General features: G+C 39.4%; 1 protein-coding gene across 2 annotated transcripts in view; it reads left to right on the top strand.

Annotated features, from left to right (window-relative positions):
- The window catches only part of CA10 (carbonic anhydrase 10), a 175,495-nt gene that overhangs the window by 113,708 nt on the left and 35,365 nt on the right, over positions 1 to 26,422 (top strand). For both annotated transcript variants that reach the window (XM_066332146.1, XM_066332147.1), the window contains one exon: positions 23,164 to 23,349. In XM_066332146.1, the coding sequence (XP_066188243.1) occupies positions 23,164 to 23,349 (186 nt within the window). The remainder of the gene's footprint in view (positions 1 to 23,163; positions 23,350 to 26,422) is intronic.

The following is a 26,422-nucleotide window of genomic DNA, read 5'->3' as shown; positions in this document are numbered from 1 at the left end:
TTTACCTGGGTTGGTTAAAGTTGGTGCCTTGCTTTGGATTTTAACCTCGTGCTGAGGATAAAATGTGAACTGGAAAACAACATTTAAACATTAAATAACCCTCCCATGGAGATGTTGCTGTGGCTGGACAGTTTTCAGAAGCCATCTTTTGTGATGTCTGGGCAAGGTGCTGGAGTTTGTAATACAGAGGTGTGCTCAGTTCCAATCTCATGTTATTTCATCCACATTCCTCTTGACTTTGGGAAAGCTCTTCCAGTAGACAGCAGGCAGCAGCACAGAGACCTGGCATGCAGTTTGCACCTCTTCTGGAAACATTCCCCAAGTGCTGTTATTATCCTTAGGTGTTTTGCCATTTATAACAATGAAGTGGAAAATTATGACTGGCCTGGGTGAGAGACCACCCTGGAAAGTGCCTTCAAAATGCCTGTGATCCTGGGCCAATTTAATGATGTTTGCAGCAAAATATTTGTTCTTCAGAAATGCCTTCATAGGTAGCAGGGAAAAGCCTTTAGCTTTTTAGCTGAGGAGCATCTGAAGCACCAGGAACTCCATCAGCACTGGGGAAATCATCCTAATCTTCCCTTTTGTTTGCATTGACATTTTTATAGAGACTCTTCTTTTAGCACATCATTGATTGATCTTGAAATAGCATAATCAACTCAGTGGGAATTACCAGTCATAGATTACAACCAAATTCTACTTTCAGTTATGGCTGGCTGAGTCCACATAATTTTGCTGCAGTTACTGTGTATTTACCTCAGGGTATCAGGAATCAGAATCCTTTAATCTGCATTTCCAAGGCGCCATGATATTTAGAAACACTGGGTAGTAATTACTTACTGGATAGTAATTGAACTTCCTTGTTTAACTGTAGGTTGTTCTCCTCCTGAAGAGACCTACCCATTATTATTAATTAACACTACTTAGTAATCAGGATCTTGCTTTCCTTCTGATTTCTTGGAATACTTTTTCATTGAGTGCTTCCAAAGCATAACTTTTTTTCCTTATATTTGACTTTAAATACATCTTATAGATTATAACTACTTTTTCTGTCAGTCTTTTTATTGCTTTCTTCTCATGGCTATTTAATTCAGTTGTGGTGAGCTTGGTTGGCTTTTGGAAAATAGAAAGATCTATGCTTAGGGTTGAATGGTTTTCCCTCAGTTTACCAATTATAATTTTGGAAATTGTGCTTTAAATACAAGGGGTTATTCACATACTTTCTCAGATTTTTATTTTGAAGTCGAGCCCTCTTTTATGGGGAAGTTTTCCTGGTAATATCTGGATTAAAAATAGGAATTCTGTTATTTTTGATCACTGCCTCAGTGTATAAGCCTCATTTCCAGTGTGATGATAACACAGCTTCCCAGTTCCTGTAATTGCTCCAAGTCCTGCAGTTTGGTCTAAGGAGTGAGTTTTCACAAAAGAAAGCCTTCTCTGTAGTAAAAACAAAAGTGCTTGTTCCCAATGGATATGTAAGAAAAATATGGAAATATGACACAGAAACAGTAAAAGTCAGTAAAAAAAGAAACACCATATATTTCTTGAGCCACACATTATTTCAGTGTGTTTCTTGGGAGTCTGGAATAATTTGGAGTGGCCAAGAAATGAAAAGAACCAATGATAGCTGCTGCTGGTGTATCTTGTTTTTCTTATATTAATGTGTAGGTGAGTCCTTTGAATGTTTGATATCTAATATAAATCATACCCTAACAGATAATAGATATTTGGGATGCACTTGGCTTCTTTTAGTCAGATTTTCAAAGTAGTATTAGGTGTCTTGGGAATTGTCACTCTTTTTGAAACCCCAGCAGCTTCTGCTTTTCTCAGGTTGAGTTCCTGGGTTCAAAACACTGCTGCAAACTGGACCAAGGGGAAAAAGCCCTCATTGGGTGTCTCAAGACTGATCAGAACACATGTGGCATGCCTGTACTGACATAAACACCACCCTGAACCTGCTCTGGGGCCATGAGAACAGAGTAAAGAACATTCCAGCACCTGAACTCTGTCCCATGGAACATCTTGAGTGGGACATCCCAAATCTGCTCACTTTTCTGCACTTATTGAAGAGCTCCAGGCTGCCAGTGGTTGCAATGAAAAGCAAAGTGCACATAAAATCTGCCCATAATCTGCCCACAGTCAGGTTGGTGACCAGGAGTGTATCTGAGTCTCAGATGATTCAGAAGGGAGCCCAGTGGGTGGATAAATGCAAACCTCACCTTCAATGAGCATTTGACAAAGAAAGGTCAGGAATGAAGCAGGAGAAAAGAAGTCACAAGTGAAAGGGAGTGAGTGCCTGGTGACACCAGAGAGGAGAAAACTGTCTTTTCTCCACAGATAGACTGTTTCTATATAATAATTTACCTATCAACATCTGTTCAGTTTTTAAACTACTTTAATACTGACTGACATTTCCTTTAAATTGTAACTTGTGCAATTTAATGATAACCTTTAATTTTCTTCAACCCGTGGAATGGGAAGCAGAAAGAACTAAATTGCAGACATTAGAAATACTTCCTATCAGAAGAAGGTAATAAAGTGCATTTAGGCACTGTAATGTGTGCGAAATTTAGATGGCTTTCGAGACTCTGTTTCCTTCAATAATGGCTGTTTGGCACTACTTTGTGCATTATTAATATCTTTATTATTGAATCAAGTCTAACTTACTGGAGAAATGGTGGCCAGGGCACCTCAGAGGGCATTAAATACAAGGGGTTTGTAACTAGAAATGGGAGAACTCTGGTGATTACAGTGAGGGAGATTCCACTAAGACAGATTTGGAAAAAAGGACAAAGGAAGGCACAGAAGTGTGGTAACTTTCTGATTTACTGTTACACTGACCACAAGCCAGTCCAGGCTGAAATTTTAACAATTTGAATGCAAAATTCCTAAGACCTTTTTCACAGGTTGTGACTACTGCAGAGCTGTCCTGTTCCCATTGCTGTGATGGTGACATCAGGTTTAGGTTAGCTCACCTAGCTGGTTACTCTCATGTCCCAGAGACCTCCATTCACAAGTTCTGTCCTTTTAGCAGAACTGATGAATTGAGAGAAATCTGGATGCAGAAATAGAAGAATGGTTCACCAAATCAATCAGTTAATCTAAGTTCACCTTTTATTTCCTGGGCTGTTTATGGACACATAAACACGTGGACACGAGTGACTTAGAGGGATACAAAGACAATTAATACTATTTGATCTACTTCAGAACCAAGTATTTTCTTTTATCAAGACTTTAAAGTCATCAGAAAACCTACATGGCTTTTTTACTACAGTCTGTAGGATGCAGAACATGTAAGGGTCCAAGGTATTTAGTGGATTCTACCCCCTCATGACCCAGCCCTTGTCCCACTGCTTGGGCCATCAGCTCCTCTGAGATCCTTGGCTCTCTAAAAGTGTGTGTGAGGATTGCACTTCATCAGGGTCACCAATCTTCTCTGGGTTTTCTCACTTTCAAGTTTAATTGAGAAATGGGGAAATCAGTGGCCCAGAGTGAACCAGCAGCAGAAACCTGAGCCTCTGTTCATTCATCTGAATTAAATAACTTTGACCTGCAACCAAGCAGGCAAGGCACCTGCTTCCATCCTCACACCCACACACTCTTCTGTTCACTCACCCACACCTCTCAGCATCATGCAAGCACACATATTTATAGCCTGCTGGAACGGTATTGCCTACTTTCTTGTGCACACAGGCCTAATTAACAGCTATCACTCAATTTATTCTTGATTCAAACATAATTAACAATATGCTTAAGTAATGATTTTGCTTATGTCTATTAACTGCAGCCAAACTTGTCAAACTATTGCTCCATTAATTTAATTCTTCCTCTTGATTTAGGGAAATTCAATTACTGTGATGCAGTTAGTCATATAGTAAATGTTTTCAAGTTCTCTTCTGTTGCTTAGATACTTGCTTAGTATTTTCTAGATTATTACAGTTTGTTGCCAAGGGAATGCATAAGCAAAAAAATGATATTTTTATAAACTGTCAGGTGTACCTGACTATTTTTTACATGTTCTGTACAAGCATTAGATTCATTTCAGTTGTAAATAATCCAAAAGCATTAGCTCCATTTCAGTTGTAAATAATCTACCAAATGTCTTTTCTTCCACAATATCATTTGTGGAAGTGATAAAGGAAGTGATAAAATTGTGGTGGCTGATGTCCCTGTGTGTCACTGCCAGCCCAGTGTAGGTTAGCAAGATCTTTCCCAGAGTCTGGGGATAGCAGGAAGGGAAATATTCCTCCAGAAACAAAAGAGGAGCCATCTTCCACTTCTTTTCTCTGCTAGGAGCTGGGCCTCAACAGCCCAGGCTCCCTTGGGCATGTGACCAGAAGCTGCATTTTGGAGAACATCTTAGAAGCTTGTCCTCTTCACTGTGTGAGAAACCAGTGTTTTCTTAAAACCCTTCCATTCTGCCCCCACCACGGATATTACACACGTTCCTACTTGGCTGGTTTCAGCACGTTTGTTCAAGATTTTGACCGTATGAACCTCAGCAAAGTCATGGGACTGCAACTGCTCAGACCATTAGTGAATTCTTCCCCCAGACTGGCTGGAGGGAGTTCTTTCACACACTGAGCATGTCCCCTTAAGTCATTAATGTGCTTGAGGATGCTCTGGCTGGTGTTGTGGTTCCTGACACCGTGTGAGTGTTTAGGAACAGAGGCAGTTTCCTCAAGATCTCTGAGCTTCACTGGGTGACTAATGCCATTCCCCTGCTAGTAAAATCCTGATTCTTTGACTCTCCATTTTTAGCTGTATTTGTCTATTCAGCTGCCTGGAACAAGGCAAGACAGAGATGCTGTTATGTTGACTCCCAGGACTTGAAAAGATATCCCAGCAGCACTGTCTCTATTGATGTAGGAAGAGCTGCCTTGTGCATATTGCTGGCACTTCAAAAACACACCCTGAATAAGGGAATGAGTAGGGAAGTACCATAGGGGAATCCAAGCACAAATGTTCTGCCTTGGAGAGCAGCACGTGTGAGCTGCTAGCTTTTGAAAGGTTTGTGGTCATTTGGGGGGAATATTCAGCCATCTACACAGCTCAGGGAAGGCTTGTTTTATTCAGGAGAGCTGAGAACTGAGTTCTGCATTTTCTGAGTGATTAGGCCTCTTAAAATCTCCCTTGATGCATGAAATAAATGATATGTGCCTCTGCTGTCATCATTTGAGTGAAAAAGACCTGGTTTGAAACTCCCCTAGCTCCCACCGATGCTTGCAAAGCTCCAAATCCAAGGGTCCTGTCTACACTGCAGTTTGTACCAGTTTATGTAGGAATAAATCAGCTTTGTTCCATAAAGCCCCTCCTAAACAATGCCTTGTGTTTAGTTTCCCTATCAAAGTAAATCCATGTAAACTCTTTCACAGTTTCCAGATAAAGACTGGAGGCAATTAAAGTAAATTGATCTAGAAGTAACCAGGTGTCTCACATACAGACACACACACATCTGGGTGTTATATATGAGGAATACAAAAAAAGGTGGGAGCAAAATTGAAAGAGAAAAGTGTTCCAAGAGCTCTAAATTTGGCAGGGTGCAGAAGGCAGAGTGTTGGGTAAAGGGAAATCAGACTCTAAGGTTGTTTTCCAAGTATTCTGATGAAATGATACCTGGCTGAGCTGTTTCCCATGAAGCCCCTACCTGGTTCACCCTCCCTGCTCATTGCAGATTACTCTGGAGATGAAGCTGCCTTATCTGTGCAGTGCTGCTCACATCTGGTGTTGGAAAATTACCCATCCTAAACAACAAACAAAAGCTGTGTTGCATCTTAACTTCCTTATAAATGTGTGGTTCTTTCTGAAACTCTAAATATACAAAGCTCTGGTATTTTAGCATAAGGGCTCAAGCCTGTCATCCTCCTCAGCATATTCAGAAGGGCCCAGTCAGGGCATTCCTTTGCGCATTTTGTGGTGTCCTGCACAGAGTATGTGATGAACCTTGGCTGGTTCTAAAGCTAACCCAAACAGGGTTGCACAGAAAGGGGCACTGCTGGGAGCTCTGTGTGGGCTCTTGTTCCTCAGATGATGTGGTGGCATTTCAGCCTCACTGCAGAGTCCTTCCATCAAAACTAAATCTTAAGCTTTGCTTAGACCTGAAAATTTCACAAGAAATCAGGGTAGCGTGGTGTCTCTTTCCTCAGTAGAAAGAGCCTAATTGCAGCTGATCTTTGAGTCCAAAACTTGTGTTTTTAAAATTTTTTACAGGAAACTTGCATGTTAATTAGGTCATTGTAAATGCACAGATCTGTAAAACTCTATATTTGCCAATAATCCCCAAATTTCCTGCACTGCCAAGAGATGCTTCATTAAAAAAAAAAAAGGAATTTTGATTCATAAAGATAAAAATATTTAGACATCATGAAACATTTTATTTCAAATCAAACTATAGGTACATGGACTAAATTGCCATGTGATCTCCTTTGCTTTTTAGGCAAATGCATTTGCCTAAATTCACAGCTCCTGTATGCCTGTGCTTAAAAGGGGTGAGTGGCAACTTGACTTGTAAAAGTAAATACACCCTCCATTTTCCAGCCATTTGTTTAGGGCAAGTTAAAAATTTACCCTAAATCTGATTTAATACCTCATAAGCCTGATTTGTATGTGCTCTGCTATAAATAGTCATTGACTGAGCATTCAAAGCAGGAAAGTGAGTGATCTACACATAAAGAATGACCACTAATCTTCACAAGGGGCATTTCCCTGTGCATTCTGAATGCTTCATCTGGTACAAATCTTCAGCTGTAAACTCGAGGTTTGATTCTCCTCTCATAACAGTGTAAATCAGAAGTTGTAGCCCTGCTGAAGCCAGTAAATTTATGCTGCAGTAAATCCACCATGAGAAGTGAATCAGTCAATTCCCCATTGGCATCAATGAAAAAGAGCACCAGGCTCCATACAAATAAAGGCAAGAGGCTTCACTGAGTCCATTCCACTTGACAAAAGTTATTTGATAAGCACATTTTAATGAGGTCTGTTTAGGCTGTGTTATGTTTCACCTGATGGTCATATGGTAATTCTTAGAAACTGGTTTACTCTATGAAATGTAACATACTTTGATGCAGTCATCTATATGTATATGTGAGAACAGGAGGTTGGACCTACCCCATATGGAGAAAACTTACAATTCAGGGCTCTCAAATGGCATCTTTACATAATTGTTGGGATACGTAGAGAAACTGAATAGCTGTAGTGGTCAAAAAGAGAAAGAGACTCATAAAGCTAATGATAAATATTTGTACACACATGACACACACTACTGTTAGAAGAGAGGAAAAGCTGTGAGCTGTATTTCTCATAATAAAAAAAACCCCAAACATATGAATTTAAATATGGGACAGATTTGAAACCTGTATTTTGCAGGTATTGTTAAATATTCCCTGAAGTTATACTTTTCACTATACTTTTTAGCAATAAGCAGAATTTTTTCTCTTTAGAAGTCTGTGGATTCTGTGAAGTGACAGGTTTTGCTGTAAATAGGAATTTGCTTCAGAACAATAAAGAGGCAATTCCCTAGTTATCAATGCACCATATTGCAGGGATTGCAGAGACCTCAGTCATTGGGCCTTTTAGCAAAAATAACATCTTTTGACAGCAGTTTTAAAGCAGCCCTCTTGCATGTCAGAGACGGTGTGAACTCAGAGCTGCACAAGCTTCAGCAGAATTTAAAACAACTTTCTAGATTTAACTCTCCAGCTAAACAGATTTAGCCAATTATCTGCCAGTGGGATCACGTTGTTTGTGGCTCCAGGTCTGTCTTTGCCAGCAGCAGCTCCAGGTTTTCTGGCTGGGAACATCAGGCAGAGTGGACAGGCTCACTGTTGAACTCATTTTGTTTCTCTGGAATGTGTTTTAAGGGGAAGCAGAGCTGGTTTGGTACCAACACCTCGTGAAAACACAAAGGTTTCAGCACCAAGGCTGAGCTGGAGACGTCCTGCACCTCTTGGTGACAGGGAGACAAGCAGAAGGAAGAGGGAACAGAGGCCTTTGGGATTTGAGGGATGTGTCAGAGTGTGTCACTGTTAGGGACATGAAAGAACGAGGCAGGCAGCTGGAGGTCAAGCAGGAAAGCTCTATTTGAACTTCTCTGACTCCATATATACACACTCTTTATCAAAAGGCAAAGGATTGGCTACACAGGTTGCCAGCTCTTCGACCTCGTAGGTGAACATCACCATCAATCCCAAGACTCCTCCCAGAGGAGAAAGGTGTAAACAATACACAGTTTACATGAGGCTGCGTGGGAATCTCCACTACACAAATGCAAACATCCAAACTGCAAGATAACTTAGGGCAACAAAGTGTGGATGCAAAAAAGTGTCCTCCTTTATCCCCCAAAACATTGCACCATGAGAGTTAAAATAGAAGAAAATTTCAAGTCTGCAATACGGGAATGTGGGAACCTGCAGCTGAAAATGGAAACTTAACCAACCCTTGAGATGTTTCCAAGAAAGGAGATACTCTGCCTGTGAATTTGTCCTGGAAAAGGGAATGCAGTAAATTCCACAGGGCTGAGCATCATAGCTCTGTGTAATTACTCAGGTAATAACATTTTGTACAAAGAAGTCAATGCTTCTTGTCTCAATTCATGTTGAATCACGTTACATCTCATAGTAATGACAGTAGTTTTCAGATACCATTAATTTTTTTTGAAGCAACTGTTCAATATTCAGGGCTTCTTTTTTGTCTGATTTATCAGTATCATGAATTTAGAGGGGCTTCAGGGGCAATGTTTGTTTGTGCTGGAATACACACAATCAGGAAAAATCTTTTTGCTTGACAAGTCAGCTCCTCCATGCTCACTTCTAGAGTTTTCATTTGAAACCAAACTGTCTAATCTTTCTCTAAAAATTGTTTACCTTTTACTGTCACTTGCTTTCATAAATGCTGTCAGTGCATATGATACCCTCTCTACTTCAGAACCTGCATATAGCTGTGTATTAACAAACATGATAAAATTAATTTGATCTCCACTGAAACAAGCTTGAGGGCCCTGTTTATAGAATATCTCTTACAGTCACATTGATTCCATATTGTGGAAATTTAGCTGGGAATTCCAAACAAAATAATAATCGTTCTGTCCAACTGGGGTAAAGGTTGAATCTTAAGAGTATAATCAGGTTCCAGAAAATGGAAATATGCCGTGTCATACGTAAGAAACTGCCTGCATAGTAAAGCTGTAGATAAAAACAGTTAATATTACTCTAATTAATTAATATCAATCTGAATTAATTCTTCCCTGATGCATACTCTTAACCTATACGTGAAGTACATGCAGTTTTAAACTTTCAGTGAGCCCACTGCAAAGCTTGAATTGAAACTCCTAAGATGTCACTTTTCTCGTCAGTGTCTAAATTGGTTTTGTTTTTGCATAGTGTGTCTACACCATCATCTAGTATCATGCAAAACCAGCCCACAGCCATCTCCCTCAAAAACTGAGCCCAGGATTGTTTTGCTTAACCTTGGAGAACAGAGGAGATGGATCAGAGAGGAGCTCAGACCTCCCTGTCGTTTTGTTGGCCCCTTTCCCTGGCCGGGGCTGTGTCAGGTTCTGCTGCTCCTCTGCAAGGGGTTGTATCAACTCCCTACTGTAGCCCCAAAGCGCCACCACCAAAGAGCTGCTGCTCCTGGTAGTGTGAGCCTGGAGAGTTGAGCTTCCAGCCTGCAGCTCTCCCCCTGATCCCTGCAATATATCGGCAATTGTGGAACTGGAAAATAAACCCCAAACCACCAGGCTGCAGCTCTTCCTAAAGCTTAATGATAATCCTTTGTAGTGTTTCTGATTTGAACTATCACTAACAACTGCATCAGCAGCAGAGACTCTGAAGATAGGCTGGTCACAGATCAGAAGCATATCAGGAAACATGAAGAAGCTCCTTAATTAATTTCTAATCCTTTTTCAGCCTTAATCTTCTTTTTTATAGTAAGATCTGGCATTACACATTTTCTGCACACATGCTTTCTAGATGATGTAGATTAAGTCTTAGGTCTCTGAATTGCTAGAAGCAGCATATTGGTAGGTTAGCTCTTGCTGCAGCCTCATGCTGGAATGCCCAGGATTAATCTCTGTGGGCTGATACATTCAGCTAAAATATTCATTAAAAGTATGTGAAGTCGTCGAGGACTTTGATCCGTGCTTTGTTCCGTGTTTCATGAGGGTTTGTTCAGTCTCTTTGCCACAGCTGGGGCTGTTTTATTTGTGCATTTCTTCCAGAATTAGACTTACAAACAGCAGTGCAGGTATAGGGGACAGGAGGGTGTCACAGTCTGGTCTGGTGGTGAAGGTGCCGTGACCTTCCTCGCTAGAAGCATCTTTAAAAAAGACACCTGGATCAACAGGGCACAGGTACTCTCAGGTGGAGAGTGATTTCAGCTCTCTGTGCACCCTTAAGTGCAAAGTGATCATCCTTTTAGGTGCACTAAGTGCAGCTGATTTGCTCTTTGTGAGGCTGCCTGAACAGCAGAGCCGCGTTTGCCACCCCAGGTGACGCAGGAGTAAAAGCCAGATGGGGCCTTTCCAAAGCCCAAGAAAGCTTCTTTATTTCACAAAGTCCACAAGGAAAGAGACCCGCTGGTCTCAGGGGAGAGGGATTATATAGCGTAGCTAGAGGTGGGGTTTCACAATTTAGCCAATGGGGAATTTGGAAAGAGACCGATCAGGGGAAGGATCCGAAATGGGGTAAAAAAGAACCAATTAACGCATTTCTTGACCATAACACAGACAGCTGTTTGCCAGGGTTTCTCCTTTAAGGGGTTATGTTTCTATTCTCTCTGCCCTAACTGCTCTATTTCTAAAGGGCCATGTTCATATTATTGTCTGGTTTCTCTCCAGAGTCGTGTGTTTGGATTAACATTGTCTGGCTTAACAGCCTCCACAGGATGGTACCAAGTGAATATCTTGTTTTCAGGAATAAGAATAAATTATTCTGCAGATATTTTAAGTATATATTGTATGATCAAGAGAGTGGGACTTTTTTTTTGCTTACTAGCAATTGATAAATATCTTTAATTTATTTTGTGAACACATAAACTGAGTGGAGAGGCCTCTTCTATGACCCTAACAAATAGAGATGCAAGAAAGGTAACCACCAAGCACCCTCCTCCACCGTCCCCCTGGAGCAGAATCTGAAGTCTCACAATTTGGGACATTTGAGATGTACATTAGAGAATTCTGTCCCTATCAAATTCTGTAGCAAAATAGTTTCAGGATCCTAAAGAAGGACCATAATTTTATTTTACCTTAGAGGTTGTTGGTTTGACTTTGCTTTGATTTCGTGAGACACGACATACTACAAAAGGTAGGGATTTGGGAGTATCAACCTTTATTTTAATATATATAATGAAAAAGACAAGAAGGAAAAATATGTAAACCAATCTAAAATCCTTTAAAGGTGATTTGGCCGTAAGATTTCTATTCAGGTTTCTACTCAATACCTATTACTGAGTTGTCAGTCGGCTTGTTTGTATCACATTATATTCACTAATCCCTCAGTGCTTTTGTTATGCTCTAGCCTCTATAAACTTATGTTTCAAGCTGGGTTTTTTTATGCTATGAAAGCATAAGCTGGTATGGAAAACAGAAAAAAATCAGGAAAAAACCCACAAACCAAAAACAAACAAACAAACCAACCCTCAACTTTTTGAAAAGAGCTGGAATTATACCCTGAATATGCATCTCTGACTTGACATGCAAATAGCCACCTATGTACTTGGATAATTACATAGATACTCTGAGTCCCCCAGTGGATCCAGATATATATACACAAACCCACAGTTTGAATACACAAGCTGCACTCACTCTTGATGTGGAACTTTGAAATGGAAAAGTCTTTTTGATATTCTACCTGGCACATTTTAGGATGCTTGCCCCTACATGAATTTTGTTATAGTCTGAGGTGTACAAGAATTTTTTGTTGTTTCCATTTTATTTGTTTGGTTTTTAATGGCTGTGCCATCATCACATGAACCTTCTGCCCAGAGAAACCCAGAGCCACTCAGCCACGTGAGACAGGCTGACTGAAGACACCATATACTCAGAGAAAAGTAAATTCCAACAGTGATGAAAAATATTTCTGCAATTAGAGGCAGCTTTTTAAATGTTCCAATGTCAATCCAGCCCTGGGGTTCCTACCACCTTTCTGAGCCAGAATGTCACCTGGAGGCACTGGGCACTTTGGTCCAGTGTTCTCATTGCAAATGAGTGTCAGCAATGGAGGGATAATGGATTAGAGCTCCAGCAAAAGCTTCCCTTATAAATTCAGTCCTTTTCCAAGTCTGTTTATGCCCTACTTTCAAGACTGTCATAGCAAGCAATTCTGGACACTCTCTGTTTATTAAAAACAGAGTCTAAAATTCAATACAGCAATATCTTGTTGGAGAAAATTCAATTCATCAATAGGTTTGTCATTTCCAAGACGATCAAAGGACTTATTTATTAGGCATCATCTAGGCTTTAGTAATATGAAAATAATAAGACATAAGCCATATTAGACTTACAAATCTTTAAATTACATCAGGGAGTGGACATTTTTCTCTAAGTGAAGTGCTGGGAGCATTTCCTGTCTTTACTTTAGCCTATATTAGTCACCAGAATATACCAAAACCTGATACTGCTCACAGATTCCAGTGGCTCAGGGGCAGCAGAACCTGTGCATTTAAAACCATTAAAAATTCCAAGTGTGCTGAAATTTTTACTGGGCTCTTAGCAATATTAGGGTTATAAGCAATATTAATTCTGATCTGGAAGAGTTAATTTCTGAAAGCTCCAGTTCAGCCTAAGCACTGTCTAATTAGTATGAACATAAGCACATTTAAAGTATTTTCCTCTTCTGCAGGCAAGAAGAGCAAACCTGAGTGTGAGAAGGGACTCTAAAACTCATTTTTGTTAGGGATAAAGAGAGGAAGGCTGTCTTTACACAGTAAGATGTTCAGCACCTCTCAACCCCTCAGTTTTAATTAATCCCAAATAGGACTGTGAGCACAGAAGTGCTTGTGCAAACACCCTGAGCTGAGGAAGATCCCTCTATGCAGGCGTTTGAGAGCATCCATCCCCAGCTGGCCACAAAGGAGGAAAAAAGGTATAAAAAACAGGAGGAAAAGCAATTGCTGATAAACAGGATTGTGGATCCATAGCTGAATATGGACTATGGCGTCTTCCTGGGAAGATAACAGAACCTGTCAACAAGTTTCAACAGATGAAATACTCCTGAAACTCTTAGAATATAGGTGATAAAATACTTCTTAAAAATTAACTTTTCTGTGCGGAAAGCTGAGATTCTGTCTAGTTTAAATTGCATCCCAATTGGACAAGCATTTTCCTATGCTGATTCCTTGCTAGCTTTATCCCATAACTCCTTCCTCTTTTCCCTAGGGATTCCTTTGCAGAGCCAGATAAATCTGGACTTTGTAAGCGAAGTGACCAAGAAAACAGAGCAGAATTGGTGGCAAATTGACACAGTAAAAAAACTGATTTTCTAATAACCTTTTTCAGAATAGTTTCTCACCATCTCTTTAGGGTTTAAACTAATGGAAAAGTGTCTTTCACTCTGCATGGAATAAAGCATGTGTGGGAATGATGTAAGAGGGCAAAAGTTCTTCTTGGTATCTAGATCCTTAGTGCTGGTTACTTGTAAAAAGAGTGATTTATACAACTGCAGCATACATGAAGCTTTGCAGGAGATGAGAATGTGGAACAAAGGACCGGCTCTTCCCCTGTAGCCATGGACTCCATAAACACAGCAGGGAATGGGGAAAAAACAACTAACTAAACAAAACAAAAAAAACCAACCCAAACCAACCAAACATAAAACCAAAAAATGAAATAATAAACACAAAATCTCTTGACCAAATTAAGCAAAGGAGTGCTCCTAAGTTAATCTGGAGCTCAAAATCATGCTGTAACACAAATTTTCTACTCTTCCATCCACCTTGTGTTGTGTCTTGTCAGGGGAAAAAATGAAGAGTTTTGGCAGAGAGGGAAGTGTCAGGAAAAGCAAAAATAGGTTCAAGATGGGGGTTGGTTGGTTGTTTTTCTTTTATTTCTCCCTCTTCTTCAGTTCCAGTGTTTTCTCAACATAAAAAGTACACAGATGCTTTTGAGGCAGACAAAATGAGAACAGTAAAACAATCCTCTGTTAAACTGGAACAGTAATATTTGGAGTTGGAAAGGCTAATTTATTCACCTTCTTTAAAGAAATAGAAAAAGCAAGCTAGGAAAAAACAGCTCTCTTCTCAAAAAAAAAGTCCCAATGAAATATGCTACTAGGCAGAATAACTCATGATTTCTGCAGGCCACAAAGGATTTGCCTTGACACACAATGCATTTTATTGAGGTCAAATTTCAAGTTATCTAAATACTAGTTTACCTCTAGAGATACAAGGCTTGGGAAATTATATTTCAATAATTATGCATTTTTTCCTCGGCACCGATTTGAGAAAAGTGAATATTGTGAATAACACTGCTCTCAAAAAATTTCTTAAAAAGCTGATAAAGCTCTTGTCCCTATCATGGCTAAAATGCTAAGTGTATAAACTGCATTTCCACTGACTTGTAATTCCAGTAAAGCATCACCATGATTCTCTGGCTACAGCACAGCTCAGAAACTGCAGTTTTTCTTAGGATCAGTTTGTGAAATGCCATGGCTGGAGTGGGCACAGCATCACAAAAAACAGCAGCAGCCCCTTCATTATTTTAGAGAGTTTATTAAAACTTAATAGGCCTAGAAATTCAAACATCCTGGCAGCAAAGGAACTAGATAAATAAATAACTACAAGTGGTGTTTTCTAGCTCTTGTAAAATCGAATCACTAAGCTTAATAATGGTGTGTTTTGACTTTTAATAATGGTGTAAAAGAGATGAGCTTTGAGGGCACATCCTTTACCCTGGGCAGGAAGCTCTGTGATCCTCAGGCACTCGGATCTGCTGCTCTGCATGTACAACGAGAAAGGGTTTTTATTAATCTCAGCCTATGTGAGAGGACATTTTTCTCTTCCTTTTCATTAACAAAGTTAGTAAAAAATAAAATATTTCACTTCTGTAGATGTATATGAAGAGATATATATGTGTAAAGATATATAGATGCAGATAAATAAAACAGTGAGTGCATTAATAACCTACACAATTAATAACCTACACAACACTACAGTTTTAATTACTTAACCTGAATGATGCTTCTCAAACTAATTTAGCACAGCCTTTTTTCTAACGCTATGCACAAATAGTAAAGTAGAAGATGCGCCAACAGTTTAAAAAAGAATTTAAATCAATCAACTGGCTGTATCTGATTGTCTCAGCAGAGAGGGATGAGTTAGGAGTGAAAGCACTGAAGAAAATGTAGAAGCAAAATTAAGTTCATAGAAAGCTGGAACCAATTTTTAATATGAAGTTGATCAAATGAGATTTAAGCCTGTCTGAGTCTGTCTTGCTAGAAGGTAAACATAAGGAAATTAAAACACACTAATTTCAATATACATCCTATAAATTTCTGTCTGATCTGGATTCCTTTGGAAAACCTCTAGCTTTTCAAGCCAAGACCTCTGAAAGAAGAAGAGCTCTGAAATCAGGCTGCTCCAAAGGTCACTGTAATTCACTAAAAAGGAACTGAGGCCCCTTTTTTTTTTTTTTAATATATTCAATTTTACCTTTTGAACCCACTTAAAAATGGAAAGAGGAATTTTTCATTGATCTGAATTTTTCACAAATTTGTTGGCTTCTCTGCCATTTACAACCTTTTAAATATTTATGTAAGCCTTCAGATTTTGAAAAGGCAGCTCTTTTGACATCCCTTTAGCAGAGACAAAAATTACCCTTAATACAACTTTCAGTGCAGATTCTTCAAACAAAACCGAATTAAAATATCTTTATAGACTGCAAGACCACGTTAGGGTAAGTTCTCTGAAACCCAGTTATTCCTTTAATTACTTTTTGACTTAACCTATTTCTAAACTAAGGTTAATAAGCTAAGAGGAGCATGCAAATGTAAATTTTCCCTCCTTCATATAATCCTTGTCACTGTCACAGCATAGGATGAGAGTTGTCATCAGTGGTAAATAAAGTGGCTGTGGACACACAGGATTGTGAACAGCAGAGTTCTGCAGCCACTGAAAGTTTGGCTTTGAATGCCCCAAAATATCTTTTTTTTTTTTACTCACAGTGGGATATTTTAGCTTTAGGAGAGCATGGTATCACTGCAAAGCTGCTGTCAGCATACCCAGCAATTATTAATGCAAGACACCATAAATTTTGGCTGCATCTGCTTTAGGCTCCATAGTTACTAACAAGCAGAAATCATTGCATTAATGGAGTGGTGCAAACACAATGAAGCACTTTATTATCTCTAAAAGGCACCATGTAGCACATGGGCTCTGTGGGGTGTTACCAGTGTCCTTGGAGCAATTTCACTCCTTCACATCCCATGGCATGTAATTATCTCACAACTAACCATGACCCTGCGGGTCCCCTATTAAAATTATATTTTGCTACAGAACAGTGTATACATTATTGAAGCACGTTATTTTGATCAGTGAAATTTGACATATTTTGCTCATTAGCCGGTAAGCCTGAATATTTAATTTATGAGGTTAACTCCACATTTTTTACAGACCACTCGCATGGGAAGTGAACAGGCAAAACTGCAGAGGAGTGAATGGGAAAAGTTACTACTGAAAATGGTGCTTTAAAATCAGAAAAAAAGTGTGTCATGCCAAATGCTGGTAGATGACACATTACATTAGGCAGGTAAATGGGTTAATTTGGCTCATTACCATCATTTCCTTTTTAAACTTTTCAACGAAGAAGATGAAAAGATTATGTTAATCTTTACACTTCTCTCTTACATTTTACATTTTTCACACAGGCCTTTTTTAATCAAATATTGATGATGATGCCTGTTGTTCTTCAAAGCCCAGCAATTAGATTGCAGCTCCCTCCCAGTAAGCGGTGTTTTCTTATCTTTATTTCCCTTCTCTCCACTTTTCTTTTTTTTTTTTTTTTTTTTTTTTTTTTTTTTTCCATAAACACAACATAACAGCATTGAATTCTTGCCAGAAAAGCCATTCATCAGACATTTTATCTGATGACCAAGAAACCTGCAGGGCCTGAATCCCCCAAACCCTTGAGCCGTGGAACAAATCCCACAGTTCTGTCCTACAGCTGAATCCACCACTCCTGAATTAAAGCTGCGGATTGCAGCCGTGCCATAGAAACCAGATGCGTTTTCCTCTGGCTGTGGCAGTCCCTGTGGGATGCAGGTAAAGGTTGTGTAGGATGGGTGGACGCTGCTCTCTGCTGGCAGCAAGGAAAGCATGCAGGAAACAGCGAATTTCCCCTAAAATTGCTTTCAAAAATAAAACCTTTGCACAATTTCTTTATATAAAGTTGCCTACTGTGATTAAGCATAAAGGCAGGGGAAAGGAATTAGCTAACTCTTCGAATGTACAAATATTCATTGAAAGCACCTAAATAAACTGCGTCTTCTGTAGAAAATAATTGCTTAAATGCAAATTTGAAAGTTATTTTTTGTACGTGTAGCTCGATACATGTACAAAATACCTTGATACACATAGAAAATACCTTAGGACCAGGAGAAAGATCTCAAAAGTTTGGTAAATCCATAGATCAGTTGTCTCCTATTTGAATATGGCAATCTCCTCTTTAGGAGAAGACTCAAAACACAACACCCTTTAAAGAACTGTTAAATAACTTAGAATAACCACTCTATAAAACCGTTTTATTTTCCAGCTTGGGCCCCCTCTAGCAGCAGCCAGAGGAATCAACACCATAAAAACTACTAAAACTTACTGGATGCCACAAGCACAATATTAAGAGAATGAATGTTGTCGTGTAGCCACTGCTGTGAAATAAAGGAATATAATTCTGCTGCAGAGAGCAAATGAGGCTGCTCTGGCAGGTTACCTTTGAAATTCTGGTTTGGTGCAGTGCTTCCTCACTGCCCCAAAAGTCAGATTTCTGATCACAGACCTGAAGACTATGTAAACTCTGCTTTCAAACCCTGAAGCAGACTCTGTTTTGCTCAAGGGAGGTGCTTACTACAGTCCTGTCAATTTAAATCTGGGAGGACAAAACTTTATATCGCAGGATATGGTCAAGACACTGTGAACAACCTCCAAAATAACCCCGTTAAATGAACTTGCTTGAGGGACCCCTGAAGAATGAATCAGTTTATCACTGCATATAGAAACTCAAGTTCAGATGACACATCAGAGGTGAAATTTTCCATGGGACAGTTCTTCCTAACTGTCTAGAGGAAAATGAACCAACCTGGCAAAGATGTTGACATATCCCAGTGAGCCAAAAAAAACCCTTGCACCCTTATTTTTGCATTTTTTCACCTTGAGATCCATAGATGGGAGATGCTATGACCAATTTAATACTAGTGTTAATGCATTAACCTGTCTCTCCATGGAGCTGCTCAGGGAGAGGAGTTGAGCAGAAATTCAGTGGCATGTCACAGGTTCCTTGGGATCCTCATGGCACTGCTGCCACTGCTGAAGGGCAGAACCCAAAGGTAATGGCTAAGTGCTTCAGGTGCTGCTCACAGAGGAGGAAAGCCCACAATTCCCACCCCTCCCAGAGCCTGCAGAGCTGCTTTCCTATTCTGCTGGAACACAGGACTCCAGCAGGAAAGGATGGAAAAGGCAGGCAGCAGATGATGAAAATCTCATTATTGCAGCACACAAAACCAGCGCACTATATCTCCTTCAAAACACAAGTCAAACCTTGGTGATTTGTTTTCCCTCCAAGGCACTAGGCCTTCTTAGGACTGTATCTATTTTCATCCTAAAGAAAGGAACATCTAATATTACAGATAAGATCCAAGGACACCAAAGCAGGCAGCCATACACAATTGATTTTCCTGTTCCCTTACATTCAGTGCTGGTCAAGTGGCAGGTACTGATGCAAGTTTAAAAACTTTCTTGGAACTAATATTCAGCCTACTTTTAACTTAAATAAACCCAAAATGTACTATGTCTCTATTTGTAAAGGCCCCAGAAAGCAGAGGGCCTGTGCTACCCCTTGAAGGTGACTCTGAACTGCAGATGGAGCATGGAACTGAAAGGCAAAATATCCATCCCTTTTCCTCTTGCATTCCCTGCTCTCATTTTTAGCATGGCTTCATCTTGGAACAGGCTTCTTTTTCTTTGTCTTGGGGTTTTGAAGGCTATTTTAACAGAGGCTGTATAATGTAAAGATGTAGGCCACAAAGGAAGTTCTGGAAAGTTTCTTTTTCAGGACTATTTGTGGAAGAAAAGACAAAGGGAACAAGATACACAGTTGGGACAAAACAAAAATGTTTCCACAGATGCTGGTTAAAGGGCACCATTGAGGGGAAAACAAAATTTTTCTGGACTGGTTTTTATATGGCTTGTTTGGTTTAGGGATTTTGATGGGGTTTCTTATTATTGTTAGGTTTTTCCTAATGGTCATAAAATCTGTAGCATTTCAAGATAAATGTGCATCAAAGAGATTGTGTTTGTTGGGTGTGCATTTTTACTGACTTTGCTTATGTTCCACCTTTCAAAGAGCAGAATTGGGACTTTTTTTGTGGTCACAGGGCCAAGTTATACAGAACTACCACAGGATATCCAGATCTTACTGAGAAATGAAGTATGGAATATATAAGCAGCCTGTACCCGTGTGGATGTCCTGCATCAAGATAGAGAAAAATGCTGCTGGAGAATTATGTGCACAAGGCTCTGTGAAGCAAGAATTTAATGTAATGAGATTAAATAGAAAATAACTACATCAGGAATATGTTAGTAAATTAATTAAAGCCTACCAAAGTTGAAGTGTTCCATAATTAAGACTGAAGCCCATGAGAGTGCTCTCTTCTGCTTGGGGATTTTGACATGGGTAATATTACGTGTTTGAAAATGTTTCTAAATCTGTGAGGAAAATTAGGTCAAATGAGATTGTGACCTGATTATTAACTTGGATGATTTTGGGTTTCCCTGTTTTCTCAGACCAGCTGTATGGATGATTTAAGGTTGCCTTTACTGCAGTCTCATTTCTAGAACATTAGACAAATGTGAATATTGATCTTTATCAAAAAGAGGAGGTCAAGATTTAGTGCTTATTCCTTCCCCATATTTGTTTTCTGAGTCTTCATCTTTGTGTAATTTTCAAGTCAAACACGCAGAGAAGAAAGCAGAGCAGGAAGCAGCACAAAGGCCACCACACTGAAGCACCTGGGATCCGTCTGATAAATTAAGAAATGGTTACATAGATCTTAACAGGGCTTTTATATGAGCCTTTTTAACTGCCCTATAACATTTTATCCAGTCCACATTAAAAAAAATAAAAAATACTGTGCTTTCTGGAGTAGCAGAGACTGTTGACTGTAGCAGGAAAAGGCAATATCTTTCCCATAAGGTGCCCATTCTCCATGCTATTTACTTTGTAGGGTAATGTACAAAATGCAGAAAATACTTCCTTGTTATCTTCTACACCTGTAACCTTTTGTAAGGCCGCATGCAAATTTGCTTTCCCCTAAACCAACTCAGTTTGATGTTTTGAAATAAGTCACCATCACTTTAAAGGCTCAGTACTATAAACATGGAGAATCCTTTTCTTATTAGTTGTGAGCAAGTTCAGAACCTCATTTTCCTGCAGTAGCAGTTAAAACTGCACATAGGGAAAATAAGATGCATTTGCTCTGCAAAAGGCATTTGTGGGTATTGAGCTTGCTAACAGAGGGTGAAGACATTTAAGTGTTTCTGTGTCCTAACTGTAAATGGTCATACTTGAAATGTACACCCATAAAGGTGGTAATATTTTGGCTTGTGTATAAACCAGACAATATCCTGAACTGCAAAAAAGAAATTTATATAGTGTTATTATGGTCCTTCTCATAATCAAGCACAGCCAACTATAGAGCCTGGGTAAGTCACAGAGTCTCCTAACAAAAAAAAAAAAGTTCCTCAATATTTCAGCCTTTTCATTCAGCTGTAATCTCAGTACATGGAAAATAAAAGACTCTACTTCATAAATGGGCTTGTCCTGAAGGTGCAGTTCAGTGCTGAATCTCAAGTGATCTCTGCAGCTCCTCTTTATTTTGGCACACACAACAATGAAACCAGTGCTTCCCTTAAACCTAAGAAGGCACATAAAAGGGCAAGGCCTTGTACTTTACATATTGAGTATCTTGGACTTTGTCCTGCCTGGTGCCCAATCTGTGCCCATGCAGGAGAATTTAACAGTCTCGCTTCTAGTGTTCACACCTCCCCTCAGGTCAGAAATGAGACACCTCAGATGCTCCACTGCTTTCCTCATATTCTCCATCTGCAGCTATGCAGGGAAATTCTAGTCCCAAAAAGTCAATACCATGTCATTATGAGCACTGCATTTTTATGAAGGGGGAAATAAGAAAGACAAATGTTACTCCTGTTCGTGAATTTGCCTCTTATCATTTCCCCTCTCTGCTGTGTGGAGAGTGATTTGATTCACATTAGGGGTTATTTGGGTCAGTTTTACTTCAGGAGAGAAAATAATTGTAACCTCATTTGAGATTTATGACAATTTATGTAAGAAAATGCATTCTGAATCTTTTGCATAGCAGCTGAGTTTAACTGAGGGTTCAGTGAAGCATGAGCTTCCAAATGTGCATAAGAGGCTTTACTCATTTTCCCATTTGTTCTTAAACTACATTTGTTACTTATGATTAGTGATTTCATGTCATTTTTGTGCAGTGTACTGAAACTGAGTTCAATAAACTAACCTTCTTCCACCTATTAAACTAAACTTGGTGTTTAATTATTATGCATGCAAAGTCAAGTAGAAAAAGTAAGGAGCTTTTATAAATAAAATCATTGTGGTTTATTTGCAGCAAAGAGGAATAAATGTCTTTATGGCTTTTCATAAGAAATTTATTACTGCTTATTTTAAATTGGAATAAACACCAAAAAATAGAACATCTGTAGCAAAGTGTAAAGAACTACAACAGTCAAAATCTTTTTAATCTCCTCCATTTAGTTCTAGGGCACAGTCTGTTCAGTGTAACTTTTTACAATGTACTGTGCGAGAAAGCAGGTCGTTTCCACTCAGTAATTAGTGTTATAGAAAAAATGACACTGCAGCAATGTTAATTACCATAGTACTGATGTAGTATAGGATATAATATATAATAGTCATGTCTTTAATTTTAAATTGGAGTGCAACAAAGCATAGTGTTACTACACTTCTACCTCTTAAATTAAATGAATGTTATTCAAGTGTGCATTTGTACCCATGCAGAATGTTTTTAAATAAATCACAATTCTACTTTAATTCAAACTGGTATATTTTACTTTCTAATAGCATAAATTAAAGAAGTTTTTGATCTAGAAACTTTTTCTCAGACAGTGGAAATCATGACAGAGTTATATTCCATATGAAAAGTTTCCATAATCATTTCCTTTTGCATTACAGCAGCTGTAAATCAGTTTGGAAATGAAACACAACGTTCAGCCTTTTTAAAAATAAAGATGAATCTTAAGGAGCTATTTGATGTGTAGTAGGAACTAGATATATATATTCAAATTGTAATTAATTCTGCACTTCTCTGGCTAAAAGATCTGGCAATTGTACGTATAAAATATTTATAACAAAACAAAGAGACTTGTGTAGGAAGACAGTGAAAGTTTTTACCTGCAGCTTCAGGAGGCATAGAGTTCCCTATTAATGAATCATTGCATCTCTGCTTTTTGCAGCACCTTTACTTTTGGGTAATTTTGTTATAAATATTAAAAGAAGGGGGAAAAGAATTAAATTTCAGATTTGTTCAAGTGTACTTTAATAATTTATTTCAGCTGAAATGTTCCCATTTCCAGTGCAGAAATTTTGAAGTGAAGGCATTATTCAGACCTGGCATGAAAAGTACTCCAAAAGTAGTACTCTACTTAATTGGAAGTGCAGCAGTCCTATTCAGCATGTCAGCCAAGGCTAAAATGTGTACATTGGGTTTTAACAAAATATTTGAATACATAGTGTAAGGTTCAGAGCAGAAATTGAAGTGTTACCTAAAGTTGGTCATTTCATCTCACGAGATGCGTCGCTGTATTTGAATGAAGATGTGTAAAGAGCAAAATCTCCAAAGGGTTGGTAAGATTCGCAGATTATTCTGAAAAAATCCTTTTTTTTTTCCTTCTCCTCTCCACTTGGCTTAGGTCAGTGGGACGATGTACAACACAGGAAGACACGTGTCCCTGAGGTTAGACAAGGAGCACCTGGTGAACATCTCGGGGGGCCCAATGACCTACAGCCACCGCCTGGAGGAAATCCGATTACACTTTGGCAGCGAGGACAGCCAGGGATCAGAGCACCTCCTCAATGGACAGGCCTTCTCTGGGGAGGTATGTCACCTTGGGAGGTGGTATATGTCACTCTGGGGGGTGGTACCACAAGGAATTACCCGCCTCTTATTAATGCCTGAAGGTATTTGCAAGTTAATCAGTTAAAACTGTTTTCCTGTAGCCGTTCTGAAAATCAGGGAATTGTGGTTTTTTCCCTTTTTTAACCAAGCACTGCAAATTTTGTGACTCGTATCTACAAATGACACTGCAGTGTTTATTGTATATGGAGACACCTCTATCCTATTACTTTGTTTTACTTACAAAATAATCAGGTCTCTCTGGATGGAGCCTTTATGTCTCTTGTAAAGACAAATACAAGATTAACTGCAAAGTAATGCTGGAAGTGCTTCAGATTCCCACAGAAGTGCTACTTTTGCTTCTCACTGGTGTGTAACACTACATTGAGTACCATTCTGCCTTTGATTCATGCAGAAACAAGGTGATACTTGATTCTGGAGGTGATTCCATAGAATTCTGCTCAAGAAATAAATTAACTGTACATGTAGTCCCTGGCAGAATACTTATGTTGTATGATAAATCCATGTCTATAACATGTATTTCCTGTCCCAGGAAAGATCGTAATTTCTTGATCCTGATAGCTATTCCTGAATTCTTTCTGGATAAATATTTTATTGGCTTAGATGGAGCACTTTGTCAAGATGTACAATAAAGTTTGCATACTTTCTGGGACAAACAAAGCGGGATCTTTCTATTTTCCTTACAGGGAGATTTTCACAAAAATGAGATCCATGAGGTTTGCCCATCCTCCTCCAGCTTGGGCCATGGCTGTGACCTATGCAGCGCCCAGCTCCACAACTCAAAATAATGCTTTGCAATAACTCTGTGTTACTGTAGGGATTATTTTTAAAGCCACTCTGTTACCATTCTTTCAGAACACAAAAAATACCTCAGCTTTTTCATCGTAAGGCACTTATTTTCTCAGAGATGAGTAATCAAATTAAATCTGTACTATGCACCACAGACTGGTGATGAGTCAGTTAATGTGTGGCATTTTCCTTGGCACTGAGCAAGAGCAGTTATTTAAGAGTAAAAAATTAATTGCAGCAATGTCACATGATGATGTTATAATTTATGGCAATCATTTGCTTAGTTTTTTGGCAGCTTTTTTTGCGAAATTACTTATGTCTTACACAGCTGATTTTGTTGCCTTTGTTAAATTCTATAAGTGAACTCATCATGCATTGCTCCTTTAAGCACTGAAAGTAAAGGATGCTCTAGTAAACAAGGTCTTTGCTTTGCTGTTCAGACACACAAGAGCAATGATCAAGCAAAAATAGTTGACTGAACATGAAAGCAAAAATCTGGTTGAAACATACCATGGCATTTTTGACATCACCACCATTTCATATGATTTTAAGAGTGTTTTAAAGTTTTTAATTCATCAGTCCTGGACTATAGAAATGTAAAAACATAGAGCATGGTTTGGCAATACTTACTGTTATTAGCTAGGCTCTTCTAGTTTTCAAAGTAGGAGTTCTGAAGTACTATTAATATTTGGTGTTTTCTAACAGAGACCTCAACATTTCTTAATAAGAGCAGAAAACTGAGCTAAGTGGAAGCTGCTGTCAGTCAGTCAGGCACAGCTGGATCTGCAGTGTGTGCAGGATTCATCTTCTTGTCTGAATGGTCCTGCAGTGAATAGAAAGAGCTCAGCACCTTCAGAGGATTAATCAGGCCTGATAGCCAGAGTTAGGTCTCTTAGGACAGGACAAATCCCTCTGTGGAGATGCATTTCCCTTGACAACAGAGCACAGACAAACAGCAGGCAGAAGAGTTGAGATTCAAGGACTCCCTCTCTGATACTGAGATGAATTCTGTCCTTTGAGAGTGTGTTTTTCAAGGTTTTAAAAACTGTTTTGGGCAGGTGGACACATTAGCTCCAACAAGGTCAAGCATTAATTACTAATTCAGGTCTACACCTGCACAGTTAAGTCTTACTTTTAGAACACACTGTTCTGAAGTAGAAGCCCAGGTACAAATCAGGTGCTGGATGGCTGCAGATTTCCAAGGAAGGGCAGCAGCTGCCAGAGTTCGAGTGTCCATCCACCCACGCAAGTGCTGCCTGTATAAATGAGTGATCTTCCACAAGCTCTCAGCACTGGGGGATGTGACATCTACATCTCCCAGCAATGAGAGAGAGAAAGCTGTAAACAAGCCAGCTGATTTCCCTGGGAGAGAGTCTTTGTGATGTCATGGGTGCTTTCAATGCTTGCTGCTAATTACTGTTCACTCCTGCCTTGGATAATGCTGTCAGCGGAGATGGGATAAAGAAAAATAACTGCCTACATTCATTAGTCTAATTTAGCTGGTGCAGGTAAGAATAGCAAGGAATATTTGCTGGTTTAGGCTTTAGGAACCAGGGAAAAATCATTGCAGGACTGCACTGTGTGACTGCTAATTGCAGACTGAGCTGCCAAGGCACTACCCCCTTACTGCTGGTCCCAGCTGTGTTGGGCAAACCCTCTGTGGGCTTTCCAGAAACCTCTGTTTCACTGGGGAAACAATTCTGAAGTTACCCTAGAAAGGTAATCTATTCCAGTAGAATCAGAATTATTCCTGCTGCTCCTTTCCTCCATTCCCATCCGTGTCTCTCCCCTCATTTTCACTGAGGTCTCCAAGTCATATTAGAATCAGGACACTGCAGAGAAACAGGGGAGAGGGCAGGGGACAGGGCAGTGCTCAGGCCTAAGTTAAATCCAAGTCCAGACAAAGCAGGAGCCTTAAAACTTAAAATCCACCTTGAAACAGCTGCAAAGTTCTTTGATCTGGAAATCCTACCTGATGTCCACACTAAGGAAGTCATTTATTTTAGGGACCTTTATTGCCTAGTTGTGCAAGTGGGCAGGCACTCAGAGCAAGCTGGAGAGCACTGGAGTGGTACCATGGCATGAAAAACAGCCTAGAAATAGCAAATTGCTTCAGAATGTGCTGTGGACTGAATGATACCAAGAGGCCTGAAATTTCCAGGCTTTATCTTATAACTTGGTGTTAAAGGCTGTCAAGAGAGATCTCTACAATAATCTGGTTACCTTTTAGCCCCCAGTTATCACTT

Source organism: Sylvia atricapilla, chromosome 18, assembly GCF_009819655.1.
Source record: "Sylvia atricapilla isolate bSylAtr1 chromosome 18, bSylAtr1.pri, whole genome shotgun sequence".
NCBI classification, from domain to species: Eukaryota; Metazoa; Chordata; class Aves; order Passeriformes; family Sylviidae; genus Sylvia; species Sylvia atricapilla.
This window is presented reverse-complemented; position numbering and strand designations above follow the sequence as displayed.